At 40.7% G+C, this 27,821-nt stretch overlaps 1 protein-coding gene across 2 annotated transcripts in view; it reads left to right on the top strand.

The window, feature by feature from the left end:
* The window catches only part of nrg3a (neuregulin 3a), a 445,741-nt gene extending 433,550 nt beyond the window's left edge, over positions 1 to 12,191 (top strand). For both annotated transcript variants that reach the window (XM_088086742.1, XM_088086743.1), the window contains 2 exons: positions 878 to 1,063; positions 7,207 to 12,191. In XM_088086742.1, coding sequence (XP_087942868.1) covers positions 878 to 1,063; positions 7,207 to 7,852 — 832 coding nt within the window. In that variant the 3' untranslated portion in view covers positions 7,853 to 12,191. The remainder of the gene's footprint in view (positions 1 to 877; positions 1,064 to 7,206) is intronic.
* Positions 12,192 to 27,821: the final 15,630 nt, after the last annotated feature.

The following is a 27,821-nucleotide window of genomic DNA, read 5'->3' on the forward strand; positions in this document are numbered from 1 at the left end:
GGGTTGTAAAATTCACAACTGAAGTAGCTACCTGCAAAATTGTCCTTTTATTACAAATATTTGTTTTAATATTAATGAAAGCTCTTTTCTCGAGTTCTCCATTGCTGCTTTCTCTATTCTCTGTTTTCTATTTTCTCTTTTCCAACCTGTAGAACATGATATGCCAACTGATGTAGTCATGTTTCGCACTTCAGGTCAAGGAAAACCCAGAATTGTTAATTGTTCCAACCAAAAAACGCCTTTTCGAGTTTTCAGCTCATTTATTTATGGTGGAAATGTTCAACATGGTTCAAATTTAGGTTCAGAAACTGGATCGGAATCAGTTCCATGTTGGTGAAAATGGGGTTACAGAGTGTTGTGTGCCAGATGCGCATTCTTGTCAGCTAGCATTGAGCTGTCTCATCATTTTTTGGAAAAGCTAGTAAAACTGTGACCTAAAAAGTTGTTTTTAACATAATATTTGCCTCAACCCTAAGATTAAAATTTTGTAATCAAGGACACACTTAGATTTTAACTCCCTGTATTGCTGGCACACCTGCAAACTTTTCTAGACTTCTCTGCAGATGTTCAAATGACTTTTACCTGACTGCTGATATTTCCAAATAATTCCAAAATTGACCAACATAAAATATTACTGACTAAATAATGCTAAAATATAGTGACCTTTAGATGGACTGAATTATGACCAACAACAAAAATCTTCTCAGATGGGGGTCTGCATTCTTATATCATTGTCGTAACTTGCTTCGGTGATGGATATACAAATGATATAAAACAAAAGATTATATTCTGTATGTCTTCATACTTGACAAGCATTAAATAAACTGATTTCATATTAAATAATAACTCCTGCATTTTTTTGTTTTTGTTTTCTTAGAAGTGGGTCCTTGTCTCACAGCCCGGATCAGAGAACCCGGTCAGCCCATTGGTCGGCTCCACGTAGGACCCCGCCCATACCCAGGGGAAGGCTTAATCCAATTGGAGGATCCAAGTATTCAGGCCCCGCTTACCAACACCTCCAGGAAGTAGACTCATCCGAGAGGGAGTCCGAAGCGCAAAGAGGGTGAGGAGAACATAATGAAGGTCTTCAGGACAATAAATTACTTCATATTTTGTGAACATTCACATTTGGCCATTGAATATGTGCATACATCAGTACATCTGCGTGTTATATCTATATTTTAGTGTAGTTCAGACAACTGAGGCTTACTGTGTTTACAGGCTCTTTCTGTGCACACAGACAGAGGCTGTTTTAGGTGTAATTACAGCTTAAGGATCTCGAGTATTTCAAGGTTTTATCCTCACTTTCTTCTCTATTTCTTACCGTCTCCACTTTACTTCTTTGCTGTATCCTCCATGTGCTGAGTCATTTCAATGAAAGCCACTAACTGAAAAATACAGGCCCACCACGGACAAAGCCTCGGATTTCATTTCAAGAGTGGATATTTCAAAGCCAATTCTGTGATTTTTTTTTCTTTCCAAAAAAAAGACTGCATTTCTTTTCTTTTTTTAACCTCCTTTACTCACCCCCCTCCGTCCCTTTGTTTTCCAATCTGCTGAGCAAAGATAAAAACAAGGTCACGTTACGTTGTGGTCTGCAGTACAGTGGCACAAGTTCAAAGGAACTGCTTCGCCGGGTGCTTGTGCTTTTAAGGACACGATACAGGCTGCACATCCAGATTCCTCCCTCTCTCTCTCTCTCTCTCTCTCTCTCTCTCTCTCTCTCTCTCTCTCTCTCTCTCTCTCTCTCACTCACTCCCTCGCTTTTCCTCTCTGACATCTTGTCAAGCTCGCACTAAATTCCAATTCTCAGCTCTTTAATGCCACGGCTTAGCAGGTAGACAACAATTCAATCCTGGCATTCAAATGTAACACAGTGGGGTTACACTTCTCGGGCAAAACAGCATGTGTACAGAATCCGGGGGGATGGGGGGATGGGGGTGCAAATGATCGGCGCACGTGATTAGCAAGAAATGTATTCAGTGTGAAAGGTGCTGTGCTTTGACCCATTTTTGGTGGGTCATGAGTCAGTGCTTTACCCACCTGGACCGGCAAGCCTCACTTCAGGCGTTCAGGTCCCAGCGGCCCCGGCTCAGGATAAAGCTCCACATGACCTACATGCATACTAATACAAAGACTGAGCGCAGATAGACATAGCTGGACAAAAAAAAAAGCATGCATTGAGCACACATGCACAAAAATAGCTTGCATACAGTAAATTCAGTGATGTGCACACAGGGGGACAAAGTGGTGGCGTCCCCTTGTTCCTTTTGCTCCTAGCACACAAGTTTCCTTTTGTTTTAATCTTCTTTTAAGCAGGAAGTTCCTGCTTCTTTTTTGCTCGAATGTCACTAAAGAGGGACACTTGAGCTGCTTAATTCTGCATCTCCTCAACACAAGTGCTCTCATCGTCGGCCCCAGTGCCACTCAAGTGTCCTCTGGTCAGCCCAAGTGTCCTCTAGAAACCCAAAGTCCGTACTCAAGTGAGTGCCGGGTCAGAATAAGGGCTCTCTGGTTGGCCTAAGTGTCCTTAATTTGGCCCGAGTGCCCCCCGTAAGTGTCGCTGGGCCCTATTTAAATGATCTATAGCGCATGGTCTAAAGTGTACAGTGCAAGTGGGCCGTGTCAGACTACACTTTTGCGGCAGCTCATAATCTGGGTGAAAATTAAGGCGCGGGGGGCAAAGGGGTTGTATTTAGTACCTCAGTTAATCATAGGTCTGTTTTTGGCATAATTTGAATTTAGAGTGTCATCTCCCATTCCCTTTAAATGCCAGGTGAACCTGCACCTGGTGCACTGCTGAAAGAAATGCAGTTGAAGCAGCAGTAATACTACGGTGAGGGACACTTCTGCAGCAAAACTTAAAACTCTAGTTATAAAGTTGACAGAGGAAACAGAATTACACTTTTAGCTCTGAAATAAGCAACAATGTTACACTGTTACTTTTGTGTAAATGTGCACTGCATCTCTCTTAATGGGGAGATGGACAGCTGCTCTGCTCTGCTCTCTGCTATGTTCACATTTTACAGAATTCAATTTTTTTCCACTTTAGTGATGTATTGTATTATATTACCTACCCCTAACACATGCCTGTGTCCCCATGAGTGTATGCACATTGCAAACCCGTCTATCTAGGCACATTTTACTACCTGGATATTGCACCCTTTCAGTAACAGTAAAATACTGCGCCACTCTGACTTTAGACCAGACTTTTGTTGGTCAGTGGTGCAGCTGCTTTCTGCTGCCTCAAAATAGCACGCTAATAAAGACCTAACCAGCTGTGCGCACACAGACGGGCGCAAGCACTTTTACTACTCAAGGTCTCATCCAGCTGCATTCTTAATTGGCGCAGCCCATGCACGTCGCATGAGGACGCGCCCAGTACCCTCTGGCCATCCGCCAGTGTATAATAACAACACCACTGGTTCTGTCCACGCACGTTCTCATCTGACACCATCCAGCCGTGTTCCTGTCAGACACATAGGGTGGCTTTTGGCGTCACGCTTGTATGCTTGTAAGCACGGTTCTGAGTGAGAATGGGTTGGGTCTTTTTGTTCAGACAAAGGTCCCCTAGTTAGACCCAAGCCTCTTGTCCATGTCTCATCAAGGAGTGTGTTCTCTGATCGACTGAAGTGCCAGATGAGGTGACCTACGGTTGGCCCATATAATCCCCTGGTCAGCCCTTTTGCCATATTGTCACCCTAAGTGTCCCCTGGTCAGTGAAAATATCAATCAGGTGTCCTCCGGTTGCCCCGAATGTCTTCCGATCATTACAAGTGTCCTCTGCTGCCCAAATGCAGTTCTGTTTTCACATTTTTAAATTTTTTGCCCCTTCCCCTAGAGCATGACTCAGACAGTTTGGGACGTACCGACGAAACTCACTCCAAAAGTCACGCACTCATTCACTCTCTAATGTACAATTTCACAAAACAGCAGATGGACGGAGAGACGGCAAACTCCCTCTCCCATAGTATGGCAGTCTGGGTTGCCATGGAGACATTTTGACCATGACTGCATAGAGACGCAGGGAGAGATGCAGAGACAGAGACAGAAATAGAGAGACAACCAGTTGTGAATCCATTCTGACACAGACCGAAAGCGTTCAAAAATATAGTAAAAGGAGAAGGAAACAGCGACAGTAAAAGGATGTGATGGAGGAGTGTGCAGATAGCACATGACAGCTCCAAAAGGCTTTAAAGAAAGGTTGCCCGTTCTATTCCATGCCTGTTAGAGAAAGCCTAGTGTTATCTCAACAAAATGGCTGACAGGGAGACAGAATGTCCTCTGTTGTTAGTACTATTTTAAGATAAAGCTGTCTTCAAAATGGCTGACGGAGGGACTGCACGCATTTTTGTATTTTCGTCCACTGTTTGCAGTATTTCTTTTGAAACATGCAGACTTCTCCCTTCCTCTCAAAGTTTGTTGCGCAGTATGTAACAGCCTTCAGTTAGGCAGCACCTGTATGTCTCTGCGTGGGCATCCACGTCTACATGTGTGCTTCTCTGCAACATTTCTCAGAGTTACAAGGTCGCTGCGTCACATTACATAAAGATTTAACTTTGACTTTAGCAGCAAACAGATGAGATATATTAAGAAAGTATCCGTGGGGGAATGGATTAATGAAAATGACTGTTAACACTTGTACATGTAATGAGCTCCTGTAAAAGATAAAAGCCCAGTCACTTATCTCACCTCACTTGCGCACAATCTCCCTGTAATACCCCTCCAGCTGCTCCCTCGTCGCTCCAGGGTCTATATTTGAACTCTGCTTCATAGATTTTTGCAATCTGATTGTGTTTCAACACATCAAAAGAGAGATTTGTCTGTGAATGTTATCTTGGGAATTAGCACCCTCGCATCATCCTCTCTTATCGCTCGCGGGATCCTCTCTGTGGGCCCCACTAAATCTCCACTGTGGGTTTTTTTTTTTTTTGGTGAGGTTTTCATTTCTCTGAAAAATACTGCAGCGATAAAAGGGACAATGTGATTTCCTTTGAGTCTGAAAAGGCACCTTCTCCTCCCACCACTATTTTTGCACGCCTTGATGGAGCGCGTTAGTGTGTGTGATGAGGTATTATAAGGGAGAGGGGACTCCAAGTTGGATTTTGACATGGCAGAAAAGGCTAGCGTTTGCAGAGGATTATGAATTATTATACAAAGATAATGAGGCTCCGCTCCATAATGCAGCTGGATTTAGGCACTGATAGCACCGAAGGGCACGGTCAGTCTTAGAGAGGGGGAGAAAGAGATTACGTCTGGACTCTGGGAAGTTACACCCAAATACAGATCAGAGACTTGGTGTAATGTTGCTTAACTGGACTCAAACACAGATAACTCATGTGTGATTTATATGAGCTGATATCTGTGCTGGCCTGTTAAGACCGTCCTGAAGATGTGATCAGTCTCGATTTGCTGTGAGCGGGAGTTCCTGCATTGACAGACAAACTCCTTCAGCCAATCCTGACGTTGGCATTCACCTCTACTAAACAAATACGTTTTTACGTTAGACAGTACAGCCTGTTCTCACTCTGCACTCATCAAATAGAGTCGCTCTGTCAGTGCTTTTGGCATACAGGTGTGATGCCAAAACCACCTTCCACGTCCAACCAGAACACGGCTGGATGGCAGACGAGAACACACTCGGACAGAACCGATGCCGTTGTTATCATACACTGGCGGACGGCCGGATTGCATCGGGCACGTCCACATGCAACGCACACGGGCGGCGTCACTTGAGATCGCGGCCAGACAGAACGGATCACGTGTGTGCATGAAACATTGAAGGTTATAGCGCTGCCAGTAACAACATAACATGAGGAGCACAGGCTTATACCACAGTTAATTTGACCTTTGCAGTCTTTTACTAACATTAACCATACCATAGTTGGCGTGTAGATATTGTAGTCTCTGAAAAAAAGTTTAGGATTTTGCAGATTCAATATGGACATTATTCTCGAGGGCCAATTTGCTCTGCATACATGTAACAAGGTTTTTAATGAGATTTTTAGAATATTACATGAAAGCTTCAAATAGGGAAAGTATCGCAGTGGGAGCAGTGCGGTGGGGTGCCAGAGAACACGATTACTCACAGCGGTGCGTCTCTACATCCAGAATGATCCAAAGGATCCAAATCCAAAGTCCAACTAAACTGAAACTGACACCAAATGAAGAATAGTAGCTTCTATACGTCGAAACATGGCTGTCTCTGCATCTGAAGAATTAAATTCAAATATAAATTCCTCCTCTAAGGAAAAACTGGGTCCATTGTGGTCACGATGTGGGGAGAAATCAGGAAACACATGTAAACTGTGACTTTTTCCCCATAACATGTTTTTTGGTGTCATGTAAATGTAATGGTGAATGAGCAGATATCAGGAATGTACAATGTATGAAGTTGAGCACAAACAAACAGGGACAGACTGACTGAATGGCCACGATGTGCAAAAGGGGATCGGTTGATGACTTGATATGAGAAGCTACAAAAATAACGTGAGCACATACGGAGTGCACATGCAAGACAGATGGGGAGGTGAGGGAACACGGAGGAAGATGCAGGTGCAGGTATGGCTGAGGGCAGAGATTAAAAGATGAAAAATACAGACAAGATTTACGAATCAGTGCAGTTATACAATCTCTCAGCAAGAGTGACACAAAAAAGGATTTTCAAACAAAGCAAACAGTCTTGACCTAAAACTACTGAAAAGGAGAAAAAAAAATCAATAGAAATTACCGCACATGATGCCTGTTTACCTCGTCATCATCCTTGACCGAAGCTGAACACCTTAAACTTAAAACAACCATTTCTGAACATACTTATTCATTAAATCAATATTATTAAAAGTGAACTCTGTGTTACCTTTTCGCTTATATAAGGGCCTTGAGGTTTTTGGATTTTGTGTGTGTGAGTGTGTGTGCGTGTGTGTGCGTGGACTCAGATATAAAGAGATGAAAGAAAGATGTCAGGCCCGTCTCCTTCCCTCACAGCAGCCTCGGTTAGCCTGTGTGATGGCAAAGGGCGGAGAGCTGTCCTTCTGTGTATTCTGCCTGGGTTTTGGCGTGGGAGTTTGAAAAGGCGATCTAGTCGAAATCGCACTCAAAGACATAATGACTTCTTAGGTGAAGTGAGGAAGTTTTTCTCCGGCTGAATAACCTTTGCTTCTTTCTCTTCTTTTTGTCTGTCACTCCCCGTTTCCCCGCTTTCTCTAGTTGCCAGGTAGAGAACCAGTGTGACGACCCCAGACGAGATGCCTTCCTACATATGCAAACTCCTGTTTCCATGAAGACATCGTCGCCTTGGAGCGGCCGCATGGAGGTGCGTTCAGGCGCACCGTCCGAGCACACCGATCCCAACCCCAACACCCGCAGCCTACGCCGGCCTGGGCGCCGTCACAGCCACTCCCCGCCTCCTCCCTTTCGCTCCTGCTCTATCCCCATCATCCCCTCCGTGCAGTGCCACCACGACAGCGAGGTGTCTTGTATGCAAACCAGCGTCACACCCGCAACCACAGCGATGTCATCCACCTGCGGAGCAGTGCCCTGCAAGGAAACGAGGAGAGAGAAGGCAGCATACGCCACTTCCTGCTCATCTGCCATCGGTCAGCAGCAGGATGAGGTGGCGCTGCTGCTGGAGGAGGCGCAGGAGCAGCTCAGGGCGTTGGCGTTGGCTCACAGGAAGCAAGAAGACGGCGTGATCGGGGGATCGGCAGCCACCTTGGTGGAGGCCAGAGAAACTGTTTGCTTCCTGAACCTTAACGGAGGAAGTGCCGGAGCGCTGAGCTGTAACGGACCCACGCAGACCCAGCTGCTCAGCCCCAGCATATCACACAGAGACCTGGGCCAAACCAGCCAATGAAAGGACACCGTCTCAGACATTCCCCCTCTCGGTTTGACAGTGTTTGACAGACTCTGGTGTTCTGCATCTGTGGGACGCGAATGGAAATTAAAAAAAAAACAAAAAAGTAATATCATGGAAATCTGAAAATGTGCTCTTGATATGCATACTGTATGGATACAAACATACAAACACTTCTCGAGTGGCCGCCTTTACACCGACTGACAGTATGGAAAAAGAGAAAAAAAAATATTTACATGCATTTATTTACAAAACAAGACAAACACTTCTACTTAGACAAAAAGAAACCAAATAGTCTGTCAACTCCATGGTGTTTTTAATTGTAAAAAGAATATATAAATATATATATAAATATATATGGATATAAATATATGGAATTCAAAAAGTGACCAAGTACAAAGTTGAAGAACACAGGAATGACGTAACTATGTTTCTTTTTTTTTTTCATCTCCCTGTTTTGTATTAACTCTGTCACATTTCGGTTTCTGGCTCAATTCTGACGAGAGAACTTCATCAACGTCCCGCAGCACGTCCGCGAGCCGTGATTCTGTGAGCCGACGCAGAATCCGAAAACGGCCAACACAGAAGGAGCCTCCACACCAATATCCCCCCTCTGGCCTTTTGAAAACTCGTCTACCCAGCCAAGAATTACAGTACAGCCCTCTGTGGGGTCCAACAACACTTTGAGGATTTACGACACAAAACAAAAACTCCCCGGCCTCATGTGTGTGTGTGTGTGTGTGTGTGTGTGTGTGTGTGTGTGTGTGTGTGTGTGTGTGTGTGTGTGTGTGTTTGTTTGTGTGTGTGTGTGTGCTAAAGTGCAACGAGAGAAGAGAGGGAGAAAAAGAAAAAACAGGAAACAACTTCTTCGGTCACACTTGGGAGGGCGGATTGTAAAAGACAGCGCAGATGCTGACTCCCATTTGGCCAATGTTTCAAACCAATCTAGATTATTTTTGTTTTTGTTACAAATGATATTTTCACACACATATGCGCACACACTCACCCGTGCATTATTTTTCGGTTTTGGTTGGATGGTCGGATGAATGGACAGAAGGACAAAGGAAGGACAGAGGGCTAAGGGGCACCACAGGAGCTAATCTGACATTTTTTTAGTTTCTTTTTGTTTTCCATTTTTGGTTATTAATGAACAATGCTGCTTTCTGGGGCTGATGGGAGGGAGAACCACACGGTTTGGGTAATGAAACAAATAAATGTCTCTATGTTGTATCCTATGAATTGGAAGCTTTTGAATCTCTGTATGAACTTACAGCCAAATGTTTCTGGTGACAAAAAGTAAAAAAAATGGTTGCAATTCTGGTAAAGATTTTTTTCAAAATAACAGTTGTTTTTGGTTGATTGCTTGGAAGACATTTTGACCCCTTCAGAGCAGCACCATGTCCAAACGTGCATGCTGGATAACATCAGTGTGGTTTACGCCGATATGCTGTACTTATTTGGTCTACAGTTTTCAAAGTTAGCTGGTAGTTCCCTCTTTTCACCATGCTGCCTAGAATACAGAAATCAACGATGAATAATGTTTTAAAATGTGTTTTAATTTCAAAATGCCATACTTAACCCATCCAATGGCCAGAAAAAAATGTTTGTATTGTACATTTCTGCAAACCACGGCTATGTTACATGTGTACTTACGTTGAAACTTCACATTTCTTGACGTTGCTGTGGTTAATGTGTGGCTGGATTGTACAGTAGCTTTAACACCATTGGGAAATGCTGCAAAGTTTCAGTTAAAAATATGCAGGTTCGGCGGTTTAAACACTAACGTGTCGTAAAAAAACAGGTTTGGTTTTGTGAAAAGAAAACCCACCCAGGTTCAGTGGCTTAAATGCTGTGATGTGTAAGTTCGGTGACAAACGCATTGGTAAATGCTGCAGTGTTGGTATAAAGCACCCAGGTGCCACAAATGCCTCTGGGAAAATCCATGATGTGCGATGTGAAAAGCACCCAAATTTGGAAGCTTATCACCGCCGGGAAATGCTGCAATGTGTCGGTAAAATAAAAAACGGTTCTGTGAGACTGGTTCTGGTGAAAAACATGTTCAGTAAAAAAATATCCAGGTTCGGTGCCACTAATGCTGCTTGGAAACGTGTTGATGTAACAGTGAGAATCACCCAGGTACAAAGGCACAAATGCAGCGGTAAATGCTGCGATGTGTTGGTGAAAAACATTCAGGTTTGGTAAAAAAAACAACCAGGTTCAGTATCACAAATTCCACAGGGAAACGCCTTCAAGTGTCAGTGAAGTGAATACAAGTTTGGTGTATAAAACGCTGCAAAGGATCCCTTAAAAACAAGCAGTGCTGTTTGTTGGTTTTGAACTGCGGTCTGCAGCTTGGCGGGCATTTCGCCGCTCCACCTCTCGATGACAGCCTTTATAATTCGTCACTTTAGAAACATTGATATGTTACTTTTGAAATGTACAAATGTAACCTAATTGTGGTTTGCAGAAATATAAAATGCAAACATTTTTCTTCTGTCCACTGGGATGACTAAAATCCATTTATGAAAAGATCTGCTATTTCAAAACTTCCAAAACAAATGTTTCCATCCATAAAACTTTGTGTCTATTGATGTAATGACTCCTCTGAGACGGGGTTTAATTTCAATAGTGAACAGCATCTCTTACTTTTACTCCAGCATCATTTTGTCAGAGCAGCTGTCTCTGTCCAGTTGTTTGATAATGTCATATTTAAATGAAAATTACAGAAATTAAAAAAAGTTGGCCTTGCTACCAAGGAATGCTGCCAATATTATATTAAAAAAGGCACACATGTGAGGAAAAACTGCACAAGGAATTAGTTTTTCAGGCAGAGAAAAGTGACATGTCAGTGTGGATTGTTTGGTGTCCATTCAAGTCCTTGCAACTAAATTAAAACACTTTAAATGGTTTTGATTAAACGATGTTTGATTTGGAAAAAAACACGCCAACTTAAATGTAAAAGCAAAGTAAAAATGTGACCAATGAGCACAAATTCTTCTGTGAAGCCGTTTTCCACTGAGAAGGACTTCCTTTAAATGTTAAATCCTGGACACACTTTAAAATTTAGAGTGACATCTGGATTATTTTATGTTTTTGATATGAAATAAGTCGCACATTTAACACTCAAAAGTGGCCGTCCTTCGAGCTTCGCCAACGTTGCCACTTGTCATAAACGAAATGTTTTCATCCATCTCACGTCGTCCTCTCTGTGGCGCTTTCCCATGTGTGAGATCGGCGCTTTGCAGGTTAGAAAGGTCTGATTCAAAAATGTGACACTCCTGATAAATTCTCACTACCTGAGACTCAAGCTGCCATCCTATCAAATCTCTCACCACGGCTGATCCTCGGGAACGTTCACCTCTCCGCTCTGCTGTCTTGTTTCTATAAACGCCTGAATGGCAAGGCTAAATCTTATTCAACGCACACGCATACAAAAACCGCCCAGAGCATGCTTTCTTTCTCTTTTTCTTCCTTATTTTATTTTTATCTTTATTTCTTATTTCAAGATTCAGTTTGCCACGCTGCCATTGAACCCCCAAAAGGCACTTTTCTATATGAAAGTATTTAACTTCAACACTTTTGGTTATTTGATACTGATGTCCATGAAATCCATGATGACCTCACCAGAACAAACACTGGTGACCTTTGGAGGTCAATGTGCTTCTGTGCACAAACACAGTGCAAAAAAAAATGTGAATTTGTTTGTTTGACCAACTGTAATCAGTGTATGAGCTTTTAACAGATAAAAGTCTGCAAGCATTGTCTGGATTTGTTTTCTTATCTGAGTCGCAACTAGAATATTCATTGACTGCATGTTTTCACAACATTTGCATAATTTTCTAAAAGCTCCGGAGCTTCGCAGAGCAGGAAAATACACACAAAAGTCACGGCCGCGTGCCAAACATGCATTTCCTTTTTAACTGACATCCCTGTAAGAGTTATTACTGCACCTTGAGAAAACCGCAATTACGTTTGACACGCAGGTTCTTCAACACAATGTACATCCGAGCATCGGCAAATATGCGACAGAATAGAGCAAAAAGCAATTTAATGCAGGCGTCTCCACTTTCCACTCTGAGCATCTTTAAATGGTTTTACATGTGCCAGTAATTGAACACTGCAAAACTTCACATCCTGCTGGTTTAATATTATCAGAGGCAGCGCAGGAAGAGAAACAAGGGCGAGCATTTGCTTAGGATAAAACCTCATTGGCTTTTTGTTTCATGAGTCGCAGATTTAGAGAGCATATCTGCCTTTCTTCATTACAGTCAAAATTGTATTTAAAGTATTACGAGAGCTGTGTGTGTGTGTGTGTGTTTGGGGAGTTTTCATGCAACTGGAAGGATGTATGCAGTTAATTATTTTCTGGTTTTATTTCTAATAAATTGGGAATTCATCAGTGTTTATTTTGATCCTTAATAGAGTTGAATTTCAGACAAGAATGAGCTCCAGATGAAAATAGCACTCCCTAGTTTCACCATTTATTGTTATTAGCTAAATTATAATAACCAGCTCAATTACTCTTCTCTTTTTTTTTCTCTGTGTCTCAGTCGGTTAGTGCTGTGAGAGCGAGATATTAAAGTGCATTATAAAGTAATGCAGAAGTAAAAAAAAAAAAAAGATTTTTTTAACCCTCCTGTTATGCTCAACTTTAAGAAACAATAGTAATGTTCCCTGGTCAAATTGACCCTATCTGAAAGTATTTTTAAAATATTTTTTTCTCCATAAACATTATTGTTAGCTCACTTAATGAGTTTATTTGATATTTAGTGTACTCAAGTTTTTTCCATTTCTTACAGATCATGGTTTACTGGTCAAAATTCATTCATTTTCCATTTAAAAAAAAAATATTTTCAGTGTTTTTTTTTCTGTACACGGGCAAAAATTCAACATTCACCACATTTGTTTCAACACTTTCTCATTTCATTTTCATTTTTTTCAACATTTTTTAAATAATTTCTAGAGAAAATTGATAAAAACCTGGAAGCAACGAGTCCTGATTATACACCCAGATCCATTTGTGCACATGTCAGGTATGTTTGTGTGCAGTTAGCTATGTGTGTGTGTGTGTGTGTGTGTGTGTGTGTGTGTGTGTGTGTGTGTGTGTGTGTGTGTGTGTGTGTGTGTGTGTGTGTATGTGTGTGCAGGTATGTGGTTGTGCAGTTTCTCACACTATTTCAGCATCTGGCTGCCTGCACTCTCTCTCCCCCCTCGTCCCCAGACCGAACCAAAGGGCAGATTTATGGCCTGTGCTGCAGTTTAGCTGCTTCAGCTGGAGTCAGTCAGATGGCAAAAAGTAAGGTAGTTAAGACCTTCAGTCCAGTGTGTGTGTGTGTGTGTGTGTGTGTGTGTGTGTGTGTGTGTGTGTGTGTTTGTTTGTGTGTGTGCTTGCAAGAGACGGATGGCAGGGAATAGAGGTTAGACCATCAGGCCAGAGAGATAAGAGCTACAGCTTGATCCTCCAAAAGCACTGGACTGCCAGACCAGGCAACCCCATCGGACCTCATCCGAACTGCACGCTGGTCTACTGTCGGTGAGATGTTATTTGTTGTTGTGCGTGCATTTTCCATGCATGTATGCATGCATGCATGCTTGCGTGTCGGTGTATCTCTCTTTACCGTTCCCGCTCTATGCCCTCCTGTCTTCACACAAAGCCCTGCAGCTTGGACAGCTCGAGATAAAAAACACAAATAAAAAGCAACGATGCTTTGCCTTCAAAGGTGGTTTGAAGTATTTCAAGTCTGAGATAGAGAGAGAGAGAAAGAGACAGATCGGGGATGGAAAACGACAAGCGTTACGATAAATCGGGCTATTTCCTTTTGGAAAATAGGGAATCTGGAATCTGTGAAAGAAAAGCAAATCCATGTTAGAGATACAGGGCTGTTGGATGGATAATTCAAACAGCAAATTGAGTGTTTCTGTTTGTATGTTCACCTGATATTATCCTCCAGAGGCAGAAGTTATCATCTTTAACAAAACCTTCCAATGCAGTCTTTATCTTCTGCCATTATCCTAATGTTTAAATGTACATTTTGTAAGATCTGGACATAATTTTAGTTTAAAATGTTCAAAAAAAAAGTGTGAAGAGGTAACACCTTTGACAACATGTTCAAGATGCTTATGTATTGTATTGCAGAGATTTCCACTGCTAAGCAGCCAGGGACGAGCTGTTCCTGCTGTAATAATACACCCTGGCCTGAGAGGCGATGGTGAGTCACTGCAGCCTCTCGTGCGCCGCAGGAGAGGAAGAAGAAGATGAGCCGGCCGGAGAATAGTCAATGGAAGCAGCATAGAAGTTACAAGTCTCAGTGAATCAGCTGGTGTGTGATGGCAGACGCCCCATGAAAACGACCTTTAACCCCATCACAAGCAGCTCCCAGAAAGAAGAGGTCCTCTGAAAAAATGAAAAAAACAATGTAAGCAGAAGAAAAAATAAAGTAAATGTTGGTGTGGCTGTCCAACACTGGAGACAGCTCTTAGAGAGTAAAAAGATGCAGTTTGATGCTGAACTTGCAACGTTTCTTTTAGACAGGTGAGTAAAATTTAACATCGACTATTTACCAAAACATATTTTACTGATAACACGAACTGTAAGCTTACAGCTCACGATACACTTTTCAAATGGCATGATGTGACTAAAAACTGAGCTCAGCAAGCAGTAAAGTAAACTAAATACAAACGCCACATGTGAGGATCAGAAGACAGCAGCCTGATTTTGGCTGGCTGTATTCTTGCTTTGCTGTCAGTTATTTATTTTTTTATTGTGACTGGTGACTGTAAATTGCGGTCAAATGGATACAGTAATAGACCAACATTTAAAGAGCAAAATACTGTCCACTGTTCTGTTTGACTGGGTGACTGAAACTTAGATAATGTACCTTTAACCCCTTGAAATGTAATTAAATTGGCCTGATTTATTTCAAAAGCATGGGAAGAGGGTAATTAGCAAGGATCTAGTAAAATAGATAAATTAATAAATAAATAAATAAAAGGATATAGCCTAAAAAATACCCAATATATGAATAAATATATAATATAATATATAAATAAAACTATTATTATTATTATTATTATTATTATTATTAAACTATATTATAAAAAAGGAAAGGAAAAAACAACAAAGAAATTACCTGAAAAAATTTCTAAAAAATTATTAGAATTATGTATCATAACTTTAGTTATATAATTCCGATAACTATAAATTTAGTTTTGTGGACATTTTCCCTACCTTTTTTATTATATATAAGTTTTTGTATATTTTTAATTTTGTGTCATTTTTTAAAAACATTTTTCTTTTTATTTCAAGTATATTTTATCACATTTCTTAACCAGTTGCTCACTGCCTTTTCCCCATATTTTCTGAAGAAATCAAACCAATTTGTTCATTTTGTCCAAAGGTTAAAACACTAAAGGCAACTGAATGCAGCACAAGAAAAGTGATGTCAATCCATGTTTCAAAGGCTTAAACTGAAAATCTCTTAAACTAAAAAGCTCTCAAATGATTGAGTCCTTGCAGAGAAAGTGTTGTAGAAAAATAACATCAAAACGTATCAGGGAAATAATATAACCAGCTTTTTACACCCACAAACATGCACAGAGCACAAAGATTAGCCCGTCATTCAAGATGAACTATTCTCTATTTTCCTTTAATTTGCAGGCTAAATTTGCTGGTGTCAGAATCAGCCAGAAGCAAATCCATTTGCATCTGCAGAGCTACTAATCTTCACACGGTTTCAGGAACACAGCAGCACATAATGAGTGGTTGCAGGGCAGACAGAACACGCTTGCATAATGCTTTAAATGAGAGCACGTGTGTGGCACTGTAATTATAAAATCTCAGCATGCAGTGTATCATGTGGGTCAGTGTGTTCTGTGTTCACGTGAATTACAGTGTGCAACGGCGTCTTTTTGTCTTTAAACCTTATTTGTTTGACCCAAATGCATTTTTTTAAAGTTTGTCATCAGAAAAACTTGTTACGCACTAAAATCTCGCCTTGCACAAAAAGTGGTTTTTGAATTTTGCACTCAAAAAATAAAATGCAGCCCTCAAGCAGTGCTGATTTTGTTCGTCCTAGTGAGGAAGGAAAGTTTTTTAAAGCTGAAACTGGAGCTGCAGAATTGCTTTAAGTTTTATCGTGCCACAAACCCAGATTCATATGTTATTAGAAATGCTGGAAGCTCAAATCGAAACAGTGTGAAAGACACAAATCAGAATTAATTAGTACATTTTTCTTTCATTATACAGGATATAGTGCATACATTTTCAGCTATCTCATCTTCATTGGAGTGTTTTATGAGTAGTTTCATTTCATTTTTTCTCCACTTCAGCTTTTAACCTCATTTTTCAAAACTCAACTTGCCCAAATCTCTCTCGCCTCTTCACATTTATTCATAGTCAGTCTCGCATCTCTTCTTCAGCTGCAGTTCATCAACCGAGCTACCTCTCAAACACATTTTGTTTTCTCAGAACCAATACGCCGAACTACATTTCTCAAAAATTGGCCTCAAATCTGCTTCTGCTTTAACTTGTAGTGTCTGATTTGTAAATCTAATTTACCCGTTCTCTCTGATAAAGATAACTTTCCATACATATACTGAACTGTAGACAGTGAATAGTTTGTTTCCATAAAGAGAGCTGTAAAGCTCGCCTCAGGGAAACATTATCTTGCATTTTTCCTACAACTCATTTTCATTTCTTACATTTTTAAATGAACACTTAGTGTGTCTGGAGGATCCTCATGTATTTCCAGCCAAATGGAATATACAGAGAATTTATTTAATCATGTAATACTAAGATAAAGATAAGACAGACCTGAATACAGCCAATAAAAAAAACAAAACATAGCCAGACAAACAAAAGTACATAAGAGACAGTCACAGACACTCAATGGATGTAACATTTAGTTTAAAATCAGCCAAAATACACTTAACAAAAACTTAAACCCAACATTTTTGTTTTTGCACCCATTTTTCACAGGTTTAAGATAAATTTGTAAGACTTTTTATGCACACAGAAGATGTATTTCTCTTAAAGTTTGTGTTGCAAATTTGTTAAAATCCATTTTAGTGAGCACTTCTCCTTTTCCAAAGTGATGCATCCACCTGGCAGGTGTGGCACATCAAGCTGCTGATTATACGGCATGATTACCTTTACAGGTGTGTTCTGGGATGGTCACAATTAGCCCTCTAAAACCTGAATGTCGGTTTTCATAAGAAACTTGGTGAGAAAAGTCCCAAAAAATGCAAAAAAAAAAAAAAAAAAAAAGGAAAAGGTGACAAGGAAATATCTCAAAAGTATTAGATATTACCAAAAAACAGGGAATTAATAATATATTAACAATGAATTATATATTAACAAAAAAATATATTTTTAGCACTATCTGGAGGTAAGTTCATTTTTGCTTTTTTGTTTGTTTGTTTCTTTACTTTTAATTTAATTGTATTTATTTATTTATCTTGTGCTTATTTTCAGGTAATTTTCTTGTAACTTTTTGTGACTATCTTGCTGTTTTGGGGGTCATTTCTTGTTAAATTGTTTGTCCCCTTCAAAGGGTTAAAAAATATTTTTTAATCTGTAACTTAAATGTGTGAATAATGGAAGCAGAAACACGGGTGCTGCATTCAAAGTGTTTTTCAGTGTGTAATCCCTCCAGTGTTTTCTGCTCCGGGGTCTTTTTCTGATTAAAAGTGTCTGGAAAACTTCCAGCAGGAAGCGTCCAGGAGGCATCATGATCAAATGCCCACACCACCTCAACCGACTCTGTTCAATGCAAAGACGCAGCGATTTCACCCGGCGCTCCTTCAGGGTGTCCACACTGTTAACTCCGTCTCTACTGGACTGCACTTACAAAGCACTTTTGCCAGCGCCGCATCGTTCAATCTCTGGGTCGTTTTTGTCCTCACAAGACCTAAAGATTCTCAAACTCCCTCGCTTTGGAAAAAGTTTCCCACTGTGACTCAAGCTGCAATGGCTGACTTCCACTGTCCTTAAAATAAAGACAATTTGTCCAAAGATATGTTTTACCAAACAACTGATGTGTGATTGTATTTTTTAAATGAATGTTTACAAAAAAAAAACCAAGCGCTTACATGAAAATCTTATAAAGGAGCATCTGAAACTTCTCCTGGTTAGAATTTCGACAGTGTTCGTTGTTCAGGCGGTCTTTCCGGAAATTATCAAATTATCCACAGAGGTCTCTTTCTCTCCAAAACAAACGAACCAGGCGATTAAAAGCGATAAAAACACTGAAAAAAGTACTTTCATGTTACAAATGACAGTTTTTTTCCTATCATGAGAAAGAAAGAAGTTTTATCTTAAAAAAAAAAAACAATAATTCAATGCTGCTGATGCTGAAACACAAAAATGCAAAAACCTAAAAATGTAGTTGTAGATATTAAGGGCTCATAAGGTTTAAAAAACAACAACAATTTGTATTTTCTGGTGATTATACACTAAAGAAAGTATACTTCTCAAATCATATTTATTTCTGCATAAATATCCCCCTAAATCCTACACACTGCACCTTTAAGATATGATCTCCTGTTTGAAAATTGATGAGAAAAAATAATTTTGACCTCACAGAAATTAAATAAAAGTTGTCTAAGTCAAGCTAAATTCAAACAGGATAACTTTCTTAAAATGAATACAGTCTAAAACAAAGTTCCGACCAAATAAATCAGATCTATTTACATATAAAGAGATTCAGATCATCACATTTCCAGCAGAACAAGGTTTACCAAGGTTGTGCTGAACCAGGCTAATTGTGTTTTGTGAGCCGTAGAAGAAAAAGTCAGTTTCCTCTGCTTTAAGCTCCATCCATCTTATTATAACTGTAAAATATTAATTAAGATGAGTTGAGCTGCCAGCGCTGCTGTTTTTATGGTCGTATATCCTGTGTGTCCGCAACGTAACAAAATAAATGGAGCTTAGCAAAAGTTTAATCAGGAGAAGCACTTTATTATTGCTCCTATTTCTTTATCCAGTGTGCCCTTGTTGCCACACCCCTTTGGCTCCTGTCCATTCATTTATTCTCCTGCTTCCCTCTATTAACCTTTAGATTTAAAATCTGAGAGGCAACTCCCTTCTGGTTTACAGCATCCACTCAACTGGCCCTAAAAGTCCTTCTCTCTGTTCACCAAATGAGAGCAAATTGCTAATCAGCCTCCACTTTATCAGCCTAGTTAGCTGCAGCTGGAGCCTCCACCTCCAGTCCAATCAGCAGCTTCCCCTCCACCAGCAGCATCAAGGCTGCATCCCCAAACAGAGTGATAATCTTCAAAACAGAGTAACTGTGAGGTTTATTCTCATTAATTCATGGACAGTTTGAAGTCAGAGGGTTTGCTTGGGATTTTCGGAGCTGTCTTTCAGGCATATCGTCCCCCACACGGTGTGTGTGAGTCCCGGTTGAGGTCAGCTGACTCAGATGAGGCTCATCACTTGATTTGGCTCACCTGGTTCTTCAGGGTATAAAAGCTGGCACATTTCACTTCACTCTCTTCCTTCAGCTGCTTCTTTACATTTTGCACCGTTCAACACATGCACTTTTAGTTTTATTTTACCTCCATTTAACCAAAAAAACTTCTTCAAATTAAAAATCTCTTTTTTAAGAGTGTCAACACAGGCAGCAACACGAGTTAAAGACAGACATCATGGAACAAAAATACTAAATACAACTCTAAGGCAACAACATAGAACAGAAAACAAAATAAAGTTACCACAAAGAAGGACTAAAAGGTTTCTTAATTTCCCCTGTAAATAAACCATAAAAGCAAGACAATTAAAAGACCAGCTAAGATGCTCCCTGATGTTGACATGCAGGAGATGACATGCAAAAATCCTGCAACAGAGCTTTGAAACAGCCTCGAGGAACCAGTGAGTGCAGCTTTCTGCAGAAGAAATACAGTGGCCAACACAAAAATGTGCAAATGGCAATGTTTAGAGTCAGTGTTTGGTTTGTCTATTTTGGCCTAATGTCGAAACGCGGAGGACTTTCTAGATTAGGAACTGTTCCACATGTAGATCCAAACAAATGGACCAGGTGATTAAAACCGGTAAACACTGGCTCATTTGTGTTGGCTTTATCTATGGCTCTGATTATCAACTTATCAAAATGATTTTTCAGATAAAAGCTACAATAAATTATTTACATTCCTCACAAACAACCAGAAAATGGACTGATTTTTTTACTTTGTTGGTCTGGAAACAAAAAAGAGTTGAGTTCTGTTTTGTTCACAACACTCTGAGTGGAAATCAGCCCGCAGGGAAACCCCCACACCGCCTGCAGAGGATGGTGGAGTCCCTGAAACAGCAGAAAGTGACCTAAAAGCAAGGTGTGATCTGAGCCGTTTGAGATCACTGTCTGCAGTAACAAATTGCTCTTCAGGACACTGAGTTGAATTCCATTGTCGACGGTGTAAAATGGCACCCTGAGACTAAAAGTATTAGAGCAGCAGCAGAAAGCAGGAGAAAAAAATGCTTCAGCTTTAAAGAGGGCAGCCCCCTGTGCACCGCAGTGCTCCAAAACCTGGAGAAGATAAAAGTTGTGCTTATTATTAATAAAAATATACCCTCTGACGGGCAAAACTTGAGATAAATAAGGGAGTTTGGAGCTACCGTAGGTCTGTGATTGCTGGGGGCAAATTCTTTTCATTTTCTTTTCTTTTTAAGGGAGATTCAATAACAGCATGTTCAAAATGAGACAAACCAGAAGCCAAGTGACAATTAATGATTGATTACACATTTTGACCATCTGTTCCAGTGATCTGTTTTTCAGTGTTTAATTGGAATAACATCCAGAGGCGAGACAGGATTTTCATGGGAGATATAGTTTTCCTTCAGAAGAGTTAAAGCTTCAAAACAGCAAAGCATGACAGAAATGTTTCAGCTGGCAGCGGAAGTATGCGGCATATTCTCCACATTTTTGGTTTAACGATTGTTTCATTTTAATAGACAAGCAGAATAAATAAATGGGGGCAGGCAGGATCCAGATTCCCACTCTAAGTAGAGCTGAAGAGCTGCAGTAAATCCACACCCAACACTGAAACATTTGATAGAAGCCAATTAAAGTCTGCAGTGACTGTAAACAGCCACAAGTCCGGCATCACTCTACGGTGAGACTTTTCACCGAATTACTGTAGAATAAATCAATCCTCTGAGAATCCTGCTGCCCAGCTCTTCATTAAAGGCCAGCGGACGCACACACACGAGGCGCCGCATGTTTCTCTTCTCATCTTATTTTTCCTGTGATCAAAAAAGTAATTATTTGGCAATCTGCACTTGACAAGCATTGTTTGCTGCTCATTACAATGTGATTATGTTGTGATGATGGCAAACTTTACTCATTATGATGACATGATTAACTTGTCATCTCCAGAAATTAAAATCTAATATCCAGCTAAAAAGTTAAAAACAGTCATTTTAAACCTGTCTCCTATCACCTGATATATTTCTGAAAAAAAAACAACTTTGAAATACTTGGAAACACTTAAAGGGCTCAATGCAAAATTCAGAGGGTATGATTTGTCGGCACACGGCTCTCAACATGGCTGAGCTGGCAGCTAGCGACTAACGGGTCCAACACGATAAGCAGCGCAAAATTTCAACAACACCGACAGAGCTTACAGAGGGTGCTTTTACACTGTGTATTCAAGGCGGGAATATTGCGCCATTATGTCGCCTCACTGTTATGTATAAACAGCTGTTCTCACTCCAAACTTGTCAAATACATCCGCTCTGTCAGTGCTTCCAGCGTACAAACGTTACACCAGACGCCACCTTCTGCATTCAACTGCAACACAGCTCGATGGCGTCACATGAGAATGCGCCGAGACAGAGCCGACAGCATTGCTATTGCGTTGAAAGCGTTGGCAACGCTGGCAGACAGCTGTATGGAGCTCGTCGCATGTGCATAAAATAAGCTGCCGGTGATGATGTGACATCAGCGAGTGCACATATTGGGCGGGTGGGCGGGGAGGTGGATGGCTGCTTCTCCTGTGGATGCGATGGGTTTTTTTTCTACACCTCACCATGTGCTTCTTTTGCTTAAACCTAACCATCCATGACTTTGATGCCTTATTCCAATCATCACAACAGTCTGCGTTGGTCGCCATGTTCTGTTGTGTAAACGTAAGGACCGTGGTGCGTCATCCCACCATGTGCGTTTGTTGACATCACGGTAAAGGCATCTCCAAGCGTAAACAGCTGACATAGAAGGATACATAAAACATCATAAGTAGGCACAGAAGGTCACTGACAGAGCAGCATCATGTGAGGAGTTGGGATGAGCCACGCCCATTCACTGACATGCACGCGAAGCCGGACCGGCTTACCACAAACCACAGAAAACCTCGGATTACAACACATAGACATGGCATGACTTCGTTCTCTGCTCAGGATCCACTTTGTCATTACATAGCAAATAGTGGTTTACTGGTGTATTAATGCTGTGAATGTTGCACACAGAACCTTTTTATTCAATGACAATCAAACATGTTCAAGTCTAAAGTAAAAGTTGTGCTGTAAAATGTATTGCAAGGACTCATAAATGCGCATAACTATAATAACTTCTTTGCATTTTTAAAGGCTAAATTAATTAACAGATAAAACACCAGTGAACAGGAAGGACTCAACCTTGTGGGCTACAACTCTTTTATGATGCAATGCTTTTTGATTATGCTTGTAAAGCGCTCTTTCTTTTTCAATACACAATGTGCATCTTCCTACCTTTGATACCGTGAATATTGTTTTGTATCGCTTCAGTACAGCGGATGAATAAGCCTTCCTTTCCTCTCCCTGCACAGTATGTTATTCTGATGTTTGTGTGCTTTGAACTTTTGCAAAATAAATCTCAAATTCCACCTCGAACACCTTGAAAAAGAGAGGAAAGTGCAAAGAGGAAATTGCATTTAACCTTCAGCCGCTCTGGCCAACACTAAAAGACTTTGGATTGTTGTGCTCCCAGGTGTGAACTTGTGTGTTTGAGTGCTGTGTTGAGCATTACTGAAAAAAGCAAAACCTTCTATGGATAAAAACCCAAAGAGTCTGAGTTCAGACATATTGTTGTTTTATTGAGCTGCAGCTGTGGATGCCTCACAGGCTGCGAAGGCAGAAGCCTGTTAGCAGGAATTAGAAAAGTAGAAGAATGCCACAGGCCACATATGTCTGTACAACTGATCCATCTCTGTTGTATGATATTTATTTAGTGCCCGTACCGCCACATTGACGACCTCTCTGCATTAATTGTTCTGTCGATTTCGTAATGAAAGTCTATTTATAGGCTAACGGCATTTACTGGCATTCGCAGTGTGTTTGTTGAGATCATTCAGTCAAATTCCAGTTGGGTTTTGGAATAATAGGTGCACACATGAGGTGTGCTTGTGCTCTCAAGGTCCCAGTTTATTAGGATATTTGATGTGACTTCGCACTCATTATTCCAAAAACCATATCTGGAGGGGTTTCAGAATGATAAATACCCTGATATTAGTTCATATCATCTTTTATTAATAGGAGATAGACCTACAAATAAGTGTGAAATGGCACAAAATATACTTCCCTGAGGACATTTTAAAGGACAACCCAAAATAGAGCTGACACAAACGTGCCTGTGTGCTCTGGGGTGCACTCAAATCTACAGGATTTCACAGAATTCTGCATTTACATCTTTTGCACGACAATAAAATACACCCATAGCTCCCCCGGAGCACCAAACAGTCTCATTTAACAAATCCAGCTTATTCACATGGGCAGGATTGGCTGTAAAACATTAACTTTGTAATTAGGCTGATAGTGTCTTGCAAATGTGCAGTAAAGAAGAGAAAGTGAGCAGATGCGTTGTATCTCTTAACACGTGTTGTGATGGGAATATAAGTGTTGGCATCGATCCTAATATTACACCTGCACAGTGCTGAAGCAGGGCTTTTTTTAGCTTGTATGCGTCCAATTATCCACATATATGATGTAGTGGAAGGCGAAGGTGAAAATGTGCAAAGAACATGTGCAGATGTAAACCTACTGACTGTAAGAGCCAAACAAGAACATGGGTCCAAAACACAAACACAAGACCCAAGAGAAAGTGGACGGGAGTAAAGACCCTCTGAAAGAAGATCTGCACGATATGCAAAACAAAGCAAACAAAATATAATGTAGAAATTATTTTTGACAGGTATGAGTTATGAATCAGTGACTTCTTTGAACTTATTTCTTATAACCCATTTTTGTGATGTAGTCCTTTTATTTTTATTTATTTTACCTTTTTAATTGATGTTTTATTATTATTATTATTATTAATTATTATTATTTTATTTCCTGTGATTTGTGGTTTTAATGCTGCTGTTGTACATGTTGTTTTGGGTCTGTTTCTTTTTATTATTTTTATATTTACATTTTATTTTGTATTGCCGTCTATGTTTCTCATTTCTGCTTTGCTTTGTTTGTAAAATTCTGTGCTATATAAATAAAGTTTAAAGTGGGAATGTTTGCATTTAATCCATAAAAACATATCTGCATATGAGAGCAGATTTTTTAAAAGCTAATTAAAAGCTAAATCATCATCAGACAATCAGCCAGTTAGTTGCTTGACTTCAATCACCCAATGCATTTCACCTGTCAACACAAACACTTGAACTGCGTGCAACTAAAGCCCGCTCAAACATGGTCAATGCTGCCAGGACTACATACAGAAACCAGAACATCCAGAACAACAAGAAAATCTTGTCATCCTCGAGGTCGGGGACACAGAAATTAAGGGACCACAGAAAGTTATGATTTTGATACAGACTAATTTTACTGGTCAATCTCTGTTCTGCATTTTTGTTCAGTTTTCAGGGGGAGTAATGTGTAGCAGCTGTGCAGATTCTTCCACTCTATGCAAAGTAATTCACTCGTGTTTTGGGAATGGACTGTATAAATAATAGATGTGGCTTTTGTGACCGTAACCAACCTTCTGGTAGTTGCAGGTTTTCTGCCTTTTGAGCAAAATCCAATGCCACAGTCCTTTTTCTCTGTTTTCTCAGGTCATATAGCACCAGTTTCAAAAGTGTATTCATCTTTCTACTGCATAGGTAGCTGAGTTTTATGTGAGGACCCTCTTTATTATTAAATCAACCCTGTAGAGTTGCCATAATTGTTGAAATAAGCCAGGGGTCAGCAACGTCCAGCCTGCGGGCCAACATTGGAAATCCAGCAATAATATCTGGCCCCCAGATTATTTTGATCCAGTCCCACACACATACTATTATGTCTAAATAGAGAATCTACCCCTTTCTGAAGAATGCTGATTATAATTTCATCCATGTTGAGAGTGAGAGTGAATGACAGAGACAGACACAGCAGGCTGCACTGTAGTAGACAGCGCCGTCCTTTAGCGCTACATTTTTCACTTTGAGTTGAAAACACTCTAAATAGGCCACAGCGTCCACTTACACTGATACTGTACTTTTAGGTAGACATTTTTAAAGTCTCTGAATGTCCGTTCTGCTCTAATTCCCAGCCGGTGTCTCCGCCGGTGTCTCCGCCGGTGTCTCCAAATGTCTGCTCCGCTCTCATTCCCAACTGGTGTCTCCAAATGTCTGCTCCACTCTCAATCCCCGCCGGTGTCTCCGCCGGTGTTTTCTCCGGTGTCTCCGCATGTGCACTCCGCTCTCATTCTTCACCTGTGTCTCCGAATGTCCACTCTACTCTCATTGTCTGCCGATGTCTTTTACACCAGTGTCTCCAAATGTCCGCTCTCATTCTCTGCCTGTGTCTCCGCCGGTGTCTTTCCAATTTCCAATCCCAATCTTCATTTTTAAACCTTAGAGATTTGACACTTGGTTTTGGATTGAGGCTAACCTTGCGTTGCATCGAGCCAAGCTCTGTTAGTCTGTGTGAGCAAATAACATGTAAGTCACATCACTGCCCGACATCATCTGCGTGACTCAGACAACCTCCACTCAAGCTGGTTTGTTCAGAGCAAAAAAAAACAAACAAACAAGCCCACATGAACAAAATTTACAACTTCTCAACAAAAGTGGCTTTTAAGACTACATTTGCCAGCAGGATCAGTATTTTGTTACTCCACAGAATTTAATTCTGGTTGATCATCAAACAAAATTCAGAAACCAGAATTTCTTATCCAGCTGGATGATTTCTGATCCTGCACAATTTGCATTCATCACTAACAAATGAAATGTATCCTGACAAGATGGTTTTAAAAGTCTAAACTTACCAACACCCTCACAATATACTTTAGTTGTTATGAGAGGAGATTTTAGAAATGAAGAACTAAAAGACTACATTTTTCAGCCACACACATTATCCACACTGAGCCTGATGAAAAAGGTCTATAGCCAGAGGGTTTGTGCTATTTTATCCCCCGTTTGCTTCAAAGAGTGTCAAAAGGCATTTGAAGCTGCCATGCCAGTTTTGCGTTGCTATTGCTTCTTATTGTTTTGGTTAGATACACTCAACTACCTGACACAATGAGGTGCTTGACCTCAATGTGTTTTCTTCTGTCCAAGAGGTGCATACATTATGAATGGTCTGTGTGCCACTTTGCAGGAAATGTTAATTGCAGTGGCGGGATATTTCACCCCAAATGGACTTTGCCGATGCCAAACACATGCACATGAATCTAAATCATAGCAGAGATAAAACATTTGATTAGATAAAAGAGATTACGCAGTAATCATAGCAGATTTGTTTGTGTTCCTATGTTTAAAGCTCTTCAGCTCACTGCTGCACAGCCACCGCGCGCGCAAACCAGCTGGAGTAACTCATTTATTAGTAGTTTCCCTCTCGCAGGGGGGGGACTAACTGCAGGCCTGATGCAGGGTTGTGGTCCATCACTTCTGGTTGTCTGAGCTAACTGCAGCCTCTTGGCTCACTTAATATAAATGAAGCTAATGTGGCAGGAACACACCACAGAGGAAACAGTTGTAAGAACATGGGAGCACTGATGGAAATTAGCTTCAGGCTCTGCTGCAGGAACAAACACTATCTGCACATTTCCTGTTTGTATAAAAACTCATCTTCTTTGATTTTATGGCAAACTTTTTCAAGTGTGAGGCACAATATGTGCTACAGTCCTTTCCTGTGATGTGGATGCATCAATCACATTTGAAACCATTAGCTGCCCAGGTCCCCAATTAAAAAGATCTTTGCATGCAAAGTCATTTTAGTCAATGAAATAAGCAAATAAGCAAAAAAAAGAAGAAAAAAATCCTGTTGATTCTGAGCATATTTTAATTCAAGTCTGAGAGGACACTAGACTCTGGACCTCAATTTGGCTCTGTTAGAAAATCTATCTATGACAGGAGCCTTTGGCCAATCACAGGCCATCTTCAGAGAGAGCAGCTTTCCGTCCATAGACTGTGTACATAATAGACATGGTTACCGTGACGCACTGCCAATTTGAAGCCTCGAGTTTGGCATTTCAGCCATTGCCACATTGGGTTTTTGAGCCAGAAGTGATCGTATTTGGACGAGAGGAAAGAGCTGCGGAGGAGCGAGCGGTGAATCTGACTTGTTACCAGCTGCTGCAGTCTGTGACGGCTCGTAGACAGCCACTTAGGTGGCCCTGCTGGTGCAGGTGGTGGATTATGAAAGAATTAACCCCCTGTGCAGTTGTCACGAAGCTTGAAATTAGCTTTAGAGAGCTGGGCATTTCTCTACATGCTGATCTATGCATATTGACTCAGTTTTGGAGCCAACCTCAAGTGGCTATTCGATGAACTGCTCGTGAACTGCAGCCAAACTGTCAAAGTGGGCAGCACAGATCAAATATGAATCAAGATTTTGTTATTGCATTGCCTATTTCTTGCCCCAAATGTTTTCAGAAACATATTTTAGTGCACTGTTTAGCTGTAAAATGTTTAAGCCAAAACTGAGCACCGCCAACCAGTCAGAGCACACTTAGAACATGCCTCATGTAAAAGCAGCAACCTCTAAAGCTGAAAAATGCTTCTTCCTATCCCTTTCGGACACGAAATGTAA

The sequence above is a fragment of the Plectropomus leopardus genome, chromosome 13 (genome assembly GCF_026936395.1).
Source record: "Plectropomus leopardus strain MGB_pleo_1.0 chromosome 13, ASM2693639v1, whole genome shotgun sequence".
In the NCBI taxonomy this organism is placed as follows: Eukaryota; Metazoa; Chordata; class Actinopteri; order Perciformes; family Serranidae; genus Plectropomus; species Plectropomus leopardus.